Raw genomic sequence first — 9529 nt, 5'->3', positions numbered from 1 at the left:
AAACTATCACCGTAGATCAATCACCTGGTTTGCCCGAAGGGAAGCGCTCTAGGTATTCCGATGATATCCATTTCCTTATCATTTTTTCATGTCAAAAGTTTAACAATACTACGTCTACAACGAACGGCGTTTTCTTGTCTCAGTTAATAATCAAGGACTTACACGTATTAAATATCACTGATTACGGCGGAAAATGTCGCGAGATGACAGATTAAACTTACAACGCCTGAGTTGTTGAAGGTAGCTGTAAGTGAGTAAATTTGTTGGAGTGTTGATTCTGAATAACGCAGTGTCAGTTATTGTTAAAGCATCTTTTTATGCTTTCAATAACATCTGGTAGACGTCATATAATATAAACATAACTATAACTTTCCTAAGAATAACATCTTAAAAATAATAATATTTTCCGATAATCTAAAGCATTTTGATATTTTGCATTGCGTAGTGATTGGAAAAGAATGCTTGAATGACTTACAAGGCATCAAGAAAAATACCACATTTGTTTTTTGTTTTTGTTTTTGGGTCATAATCGAAAACATCTTAAATGGTATACTTGAATATACAACAAATGAAACGTCAATAATCGTTGAATATATATATATCGGATTTCATCTTATTTGCGTGCAGTTAAGAAAACTGATTCCCAAGTAACTATTAATCAATGATTTACGATTCTGATAGTAATGCACCGTTACTTTTATGAAAGTGATCCACTTTGGACTTCATTGATAAAGCAAAACAATTGACTTTCTTTTCTTACTTAATAGACAAGAAACAATTACCACAAATCACAAAAACGGAAACAATAGACTTACAGCTTTTCATAATTTTTGTCAAAAAGAAAAGATATTCTTACCCTGACCACGCTTCCATGGGAATACAAAGACATGCAAGGGCCACAAAAATACCCAGAAGGGCTTGCATCCTCGTCTCTGATCTCGCCATGTTACTTACAAACTGCGTCTTACCAAACACCTAACCAAGAAGTTCAGTTTTGCACTATTTTCCATTATAATGGATAAGGTGACCAAACGTCTATACAAATTCTAAATATTATTAAAAATAGTTTGTTTACAACGATAGTGTCGATTGATTAGTTGTTATTCACATGGTTAAATCACGTGTTGTTAGTACTAAATGTCATTATGATGTAAAAATCTGCACCAGAAAAAATTACTATATGTAATATATAATAAAATTTTTAAATAACATCACTGTCATATTAACTTCATGTCACTGCCTTGTTGACTATAGTTCGATTTGATATGGAATAAGAAGCTTGTCAAAGATTCTTTTTGTCGATTTTGTGATTCAATAATAAACTTAATGAAAGAAATATTGGTATAATTCCTACTTACTTAAACTAGAGATATAAAAAATATAGTACGATAGTAACCCACAAGGGGAGTAAACGAATTAGAAGCGATCGTCCCTCACTGGGAATTTTTTTACGTCGCTTTTATTACTTATTTAATATTATTGTTTCCATGTTGTATGTGAAAATGTATTTTGCTTGTCCAAAGTGAGAATGTCATTGGTGTGCATGGTCAGTGAATGCTGCTAGGTTGTAATGTTTGTTTGATGTAAGCTGATTATAGTGTCTTTATGTTTTCAGTTTTGTATGTTGATGCTATGTCTTTCTCTCTGTTATCTTTATGTATAAAAAATTGGAAAAAATAAAAAAAAATACAGAAAAAAGTTAATATCAGGACACATAACCGCTAGTTTTGTAAGTTTGAGTATCCATAATCTTTCTACGTATTGCACATTATATTCTATACTGGTCATCACGTGACAAGATTGCATTTAAAATTACAAAGTTGAAGTAAGTGTATTTGAGGCGTACACCTTCAATCACCTTGATATCGATAAACCTCACCGTAAATACAACGCCAACCAGGAAGTCATATGTGGTATCAACACTTATATTTTACCACATCAAATGCATACAAACGCGTTCAAATGATTAAAAAATTGGGATTTAATTTGTTTAAAAAAAACCCTGATTTATTAGAGATGCTGACTCAAAGTATTCATAATATTAATCATCTATTCGGAATGCTCGTCTGTTACTTCCAATTCCTTACAACTGCCGAGGTGTTCTTAATCAACGAATCATTTTATTGACATTTGTGTTAGAGTCACGAAATACATGAATACCATAGGTATTATTGAATTACTGTTTGAACAGTTTAAAAAATGACATCATTTCTAGCTGAACTAAAATATTCTCAATTTTTGCAATTATACAGACTGCCATATATAATCAATCTTTCACGTCAGATCAATCTTTTTGAAATATAAATACATGGCTGTCCCACGATTACATGTATCAATGAAAACGTTTAATCTGGAGTAATTGTAACCAAACTTATATAATTGAAGACAAATAAAAGTGCCAGCATTTAGAAGAAAAAACATGATTAAGACTACGTAGCAGAAGTGCGTCAAAGTACAAAAATGCCCCAGTGTATGGTTTAAACTATCGTCACTGTTCCCTCGTTATTGAAAAACAATCTGCACCTTTCAAATACTCTATTCAGGAAGTTAAAGCGGTACGCTTTATTTCAACGTAATTAGTTGGTGTAACTTCGGTTCATATACAAATTCTAAGTAAGGCCAATTGGCGAGTTTATGTTTTGTTGTTTGTTTGCTTTCTCACAAAAAATACTCTTGAAATTCCTAATTTGTGCCAGGTTAATAAGCAGAGATGCTATCTGATAAATAACTACTCTCTTCTTTCCTAAATTCAGTGTTTTATCAACTAAAAGTTCATCTGAAACACAAAGATAGCTGAAACAAGACACCATATGACTTATCATTCTCCGGCTAAGAGATCCGACGTGTGTAGGTTCAATCTTTACTCGAGAAGATTTGTTTTTATCTTGATGCTGTCACAACCTTTCTTTGACATTGACAAGACATTCTAGTGATCTGGGTGACCTGTTACGGGCCTTTCGTATGCTGTTCTAGCATCATTAACTACTACAAGGAGACCCAAACCCCTAATCACTTGGCTGTTGACGGCAGGACAGACAACAATCACCTTAAGTTAGGTGAAGATCATGTCATTTAAGCCTTCCGGCGATGGTTATAATGGAAGACTGCATGCTTAATCAAACAGATATAATAGAACTCAAATTCTGAATAAAGGAAATACAAGTTTTCGCAACTCGCTGGATTAATCGTGCAATCCGTTATAACTACCTTCACCAAGATCATTAAGGGCAATTATTTGTTTTAGATTTAAAGATAACACGAATAATTGAGGTAATTGGATACCGTTATCATATATCTTTACACCAGACTTAATCCTGAACTTATTATTCAATCACCTTATCGAATATTATGAAAGTATAATTATTCTGTTATGATTAGGACATGTTGTACGTGAAACAGTGTTAATGGTTTGTTGTATCGATATAAACAAGCATTGCCTTTAACGCGAAACCAACCAGGAAGTAGTTCCCTGTACATTAATTATACACGTCATATCTGAATAAACATGTATTGGTTTGTTAGTAATTATCTATACACATGTAGTTGAAATTATAAGACATATGAATATTGTAAAATCTAAAGACAGTTCAGTTCTATTACACATCCCCATCTAGGTTTTGTCACTGTATCCATTTTAAAGCAGGAAGGTACCACTGCCTTGTGCGTCTCTTATACAATCTGATTTTCATACTGCTATGTTATCCGTAATATTCAAACATATATCTGACTTGAGTTGTGTGCTTCGGAGTAGTCCGTCAAGTCAAGATATTTCATGAAATTTCATCCAAATTGAATCAACAGAGTGGATATATTTTTAAAGATCTTTTTTGTCGAGAAATGTACTCAGGTTAAAGTATAAATATCAATTAAAACCAAACATTTGTTAACGTTTAAAACATAAGAAACATGCTACATTTTTATAGACAATACTTGGTATTTCTCACCTAGTAACATATCTATTGGTATTATATAGCCTTGTTAGTCGGGAATTCTCAATGAAATAGCAGACATAATATTTTCGTACATATATGTCCGTGTGACTTCATTGTTAATTCGACTGTCAGTTGTTTTACTTTTATATTTGTCTTGCTCTTGTTAGACTTTAACTTTTCCTTTTGATGTTTTGAAAGTTTACGTTTAGGTCCCTCATATATCTTTGACGAGACATAGAAGATCAAACAGGTGTATGGTGCAATTTGCTTCATCATTTGACTCTACAGTCTCTAATTCTTTATGTATTGAAGGATAGAAATCTCGGGTCTTTCGTAAAGCATTATGAATATTTATAGAACATTGTACATAATTGTAGCAACTTCTAATACACTTACTTTAAGAACGACTTAAATATATAGACCGTACAGTAACTCCTTACATTGAGTAGACCGTACACTAGCTCGTTACACTGAGTAGACAGTATACTATCTCCTTACTTTGAGTAGACCGTAAAAACGTTAGATTAGCATAATCATTCCATCTCATCAGTCGGTGAAAAAAAAAAAATTACTCAATTTCTCCGAGTGTCTTATACAAGATGTAAACAGGAAGTAAACGTTGGCTATTTTTCTGCCATTTAATATCTATAATTACAGGAAACGTACCTGCATGCGTATACAAAAGGTTATTCTACAGTTTACAAATAGAGTCAATGTTTGCTTTGTATTTATATACAAAGCTGCTAAAAAGTTATTTCTTTGTTATGTCTAACACTTACTAATACTCTAGATGACAATTATACATATGTATTTAGGTATATACGAGTATTTGAATATCTGCAGAAATAACTTGAATCTGTATATTATGATGATAATAGTTCCCGTTTCATCAAATTAATTTTTTTCTTGCAGTTTACACAAAGCGTGTTATGTAAGACCAAATGAAGTGGTAGAGCCAATGAAAAAACTATTTACTTATTTAACGCAAACATTGACTTTGTCGGACATTTGAGTTGTATACAATATGAACAAATAAACATTTTCGGAACATTTCCTACGTCCCAATGTTAGGCACTCTTCTAATAGCTATCAAAGTTACAGATGTTTCGACTGTTGGAACGTTCATGTTGACACTTTTGATCTAATTATACAAAATTGATCTTACAAAAATGTTGTAATTTCATTAATTAACTGCTCTTCCTTCTAGGAATTAGTATCCAGATATTTTCTGATACCTGCTTATTGACTTCTTTAAATGAAAATGAAAAAAAGTATATTGTCATAAAAACTCATAACCAGAACCGCTACATATATTACCTGAACACTAGGATAGATCTGGACTAAGCCTTATGATGAAAGACAACCACAAGGTAGGACATTCCAAGATATCGAACTCATTTACCTATGTTGACTGTGACCGTAATTAATTGATATGAAGCGTGATGCACTAATATAACCAGTAATTCATCTGTTCAAATCCTCTTTTTGTTTCCCTGCAATGCATATCACAACGATGCCTCGTGTTTTAATTTGTAGATCAATTATAATTGTTATTATTTAAACGATTGAAAGACAAACTATCACCGTAGATCAATCACCCTTGTTTGCCCGAAGGGAAGCGCTCTAGGTATTCCGATAATATCCATTTCCTTATCATTTTATATCAAACTTTTAACAATTCTACATCTACAACGAACGGCGTTTGCGTTTTCCAGTTAATATCTCAGTGATTTCATTGGAAAATTTTTGACAGCTGATAGATATACTTATAACAGGAGTAGAGGTATCCGAATTGATGACGTCTATGAGAACATGAAGTGGTTACCACCAATGGTTTCAATGTGAAATCATATTTCTATGTGATATAAAATTATGGGCTGATAAGTGGGATGTTTAACGCAATGCAAAATCTGATTTTTATCTAATCCTTATTAACACCTTATATTCCTCAGCTATACGTCCTAGCCAGTAATTGTAAATATTTCACATGACAATAATCAGCCATGCTTGACTGTGAAATTAACATTGAATTGAATAAATTCAAATTAAAGCTGCTCGTACTAATACTGGACTTAGGAAGGAACCACAAAATATACTGTTCAAAGAACACTTGGATGAGAAATTCTTAAAAGTCGTCGTTAAAACATGAACTGATTTTAATGTACTGTATTTCTCAGCACCTGAGACACATAGTTAATCTAATCATAAATGATACTGAAAACTTTTCTTATGATCTTCATAGAAAGCGATTGTTCCATCCTCTTCCTTGCACGCTTGAAAAATGTCTTAAGATGTTCTTCCAACAGTGCTTCGTGAATTTCGTTGATACCAATATAATCTATTATGGAGGAATATTTTCCTTTTTTTAGGTCAAGTCAAGGTCAAAGTAAAACAAATTAAAATAGGAGTAAATGCTGCAGTAAAAAGTTGTATTATATAGCGATGTGGAAAGAAGTATCGAGATTTGTACATGAATGTATAATTAAAACAACCAAACCAGCCAACACTTTCGAAAGGTAATTGCAGATTTTAAAATTTGATCAACTTATCAAATAATAAATGGAACAAAGATATCCTAAACTGGTAATGGATTATTATCCAATCGCCTCTGAACACTATTATAACTAACAAGCAATGATACATATAAAATATCTGAAAACCTACCATGAAGCCAGGATACCGAAAAATATGTTGTAGTAAATTCCTCTTCCTCAAAAAGCCTGTGATCATTCTTTCAAAAATAATTGATAATATAATAAACATATATAGGTATATAATTAAGTGTATGGTAGTCCAGTTGTCACAACAGACTCTGAATCTTATTTAGGGTAGGTACAAACCCACGTTTGCATAAAAGAATCGTATCAATTGAAATCTGATCTACATCTAAACGTTTTTAATAAAAAAAGTCTTTGTTACTAACAGATCGATAATATTATCAACTCTTTAGTATGTCTTTCCACCACGGCGTTCCAAGACTTTTTTGTCAGCAATGACAAAAGGAATCCATTGTGATCAATATGGATATCTTACGAATCTTCAAATCGGATTTTGTGACGCTGATTCTTCGGCTACACAAATAAAATATTAGAGTATTAAAATCTGGTTGAAATTATGTAGATGTTCTATATATACATATATATATATATATAACTGACCCTAAAAGTACCATGGGTACCATATACGTATTCAATGTATTTTGTAAATATATCAAGGTAACAGTTACATGTACAAAATGTAACTTTGTTCTTTACTGTAATCAGAATTCTTCGGTATGGTGTTGGCGCCACTCGTGTTCCCTTTATCTTTTACCATAGAGGCTGCCTGACCTTCTTTCATCTTGTCAGATTTCTTCTTCCGGCAATCTGAAGCAATATGTCCAACCTTTTTGCAATAGAAACAAGTCCTCTCCTTGGGCAAGGCGCTTGAACCAATTGTAGATTTCCCAGGTGTAGAACTTGTTGACGGCGAATGTCCTGAAGCTGTTGCCTTATGACTTCCTGCCTTGGTTCCCTTAGAAGATATCAAGTTTGCCGCTTTCGTTCTTCTTGCCTCTACATATTGATCGGCCAGTCTGGACATTGCATCAAGGGACACGGGAATCCGTTCCTTCAGGAACAACATCAGATCCTGGTTACATACCTGTAAAAACTGATCTCTCAAAAACAAGTCTTTCAAGCCTTCATAGGTCTTGTTAGTGTCGGCTAGTTCGACCCATCTCTCCAAGTAGTTTTCAAGGCGAATGGAAAACTGTGAAAATGTTTCACTTCCATCGGGTCTTGATGTTCGGAAGCTTTTCCTGAATCCTTCCCCTGTCATATCAAATCTCCTCAGTAATGCCTTCTTAAGTTCGTCGAAATCCAGAGACTGATGGACTGGTAAACGAGAAAACACCGCTAATGCATTACCCGTCAAAAGAGCGCTAAGGTTAGCTCCCCATCCATCACGTTCCCAATTCTGTACCGTTGCGTACCGTTCGAAGCGCTGGATGTAAGCATCGATGTTGTCCTTTTCTTCATTGAAGGCAGGTAACTTGGGACCCTTCTTTATTGTATCTCTAGGATTGGTCTCCCTCCGACGTCCCGATTTGTCCCATTCAGATTGATACTCCTGTTCTGCACGAATTAATTCCATTTTGCGTTTATGTTCTTCTTCTGCTCTCCTGTCAGCCCGAGCCTCTCTTTCCTCTTCCATTTGCCTTTGCATCTTTTTCTCTTCCCTTTCTCTTTCACGGTCATCTCTTTCCTTGGCTTGCTGCTCTTGAATGAACAATCGTAGTTGGTCGCCTTCAAGTTGAAGTCGCTTACCTGCTTCCAAAATTGCTGAAAGAGAGGACATTTTCAAAACAACTAAATCACTAGACTGCAAGAGATAACCAACACATACAATATTCAATACAACCAGGCATAAGAACTTACCGGAAGTCATGCGTCATCCTTGCTTAGGCCAATTAACTCACCTCAGAGTTCCTGTATAGAGTCCCCAAATGCCAACGTTAAGAAGAAAATGAAAGTAAAGGAAATTTGGCGGGAATCTGTCAAACAATCTAGACTTTGAAACCAATCAAACAGGATTCTATTCCCGAACAACTAACTTTGGCTAATCCCACCGCTGCCACCATGTTGTTAACGTGGAACGAGCGTCGGTCAGCGATCCGGGGAATGAACACCGAAAAGATTGATTGCAATGACAAATGTTTATTTACAATGATGACAATAAAGAGATTAAATTTAAAAAAAACCTATAATACCCACACGTCACACTCACTAATTCACTCATTCACAAACACAATTATTACAAGTTACAGTCTGTAGCTACACACACAACGACGAATGGGATCCTGGTACAGTTCCGGTGCAAGACAGTCGCTAACCTGCAACCACGCTCAATCCAGAGCCAAGAGGTATAAACACATCAAGCAGCACCATGCTTGCTTGAAACGCCCAAATTGGCAAACTCACTAGTGTCCAAGACACGACAGGAAAACTGGGAGGTACACACTAGTGTCCTTGACACGACAGCCATCCCAATAGTAGATATACTGTGACTCAGCCTCCAAGCAAGTCGCTGACCCTGGCCTACGTAACGACCCAACACATGTATTCCATGCTGACCTAGACCCTGGCGAAGAGAACTTATCCGGTCGGACCTGACGCTGGAGTCACAATGAGTTGGCACAGCTGACTGGTCCTGGCTTGATAGCTGAGAATCCTAGTCCGTTATGTGAAGCTACAATAATACATAGTGGAAAATAATGCTGTAGTCACACAGATTCACTCTCACCTGGCATACTAATTAACTAATAATTAATTATCAATAATATAAATATTCATTAATATATTGTAAATATACGTAAATCAATATAATAAAGATAAAGGGATAAGTGTGCGGCTCCAAATGGCTATAAAAACACGACTAAGCACAATTCATAGAAGTTGGCGTCTCACGGCTTCCATACTTTTTTACCCAGTGCGCGTACACACTCCAACTAACGCTATAGCTCTAGCTCAGAGCTTCCATAGAATTTTAAAACGGACAAGAACCCTATATTTATTAAATAATTCTACACACAACAATCTATTATGTTTATATTATAT

At 34.7% G+C, this 9529-nt stretch overlaps 1 protein-coding gene across 1 annotated transcript; it reads right to left on the bottom strand.

Moving 5' to 3' along the window:
- Window positions 1-7154: 7154 nt before the first annotated feature.
- On the bottom strand, window positions 7155-8553 carry LOC132553680 (histone-lysine N-methyltransferase, H3 lysine-79 specific-like). The gene is made up of 2 exons (XM_060217940.1): window positions 8527-8553; window positions 7155-8294 (listed from the first exon to the last, which is right to left on the bottom strand). Exons 1-2 carry the CDS (start codon window positions 8551-8553, stop codon window positions 7155-7157), a joined length of 1167 nt encoding a protein of 388 aa, XP_060073923.1.
- Between the last annotated feature and the right edge of the window lie 976 nt (window positions 8554-9529).

The sequence above is a fragment of the Ylistrum balloti genome, unplaced genomic scaffold (genome assembly GCF_031769215.1).
Source record: "Ylistrum balloti isolate Yb309-2 unplaced genomic scaffold, AGI_CSIRO_Ybal_v1 Utg370344, whole genome shotgun sequence".
NCBI lineage: Eukaryota > Metazoa > Mollusca > Bivalvia > Pectinida > Pectinidae > Ylistrum > Ylistrum balloti.
The sequence above is the reverse complement of the archived record's forward strand: the minus strand, read 5'-3'. Positions and strand labels throughout refer to the sequence as shown.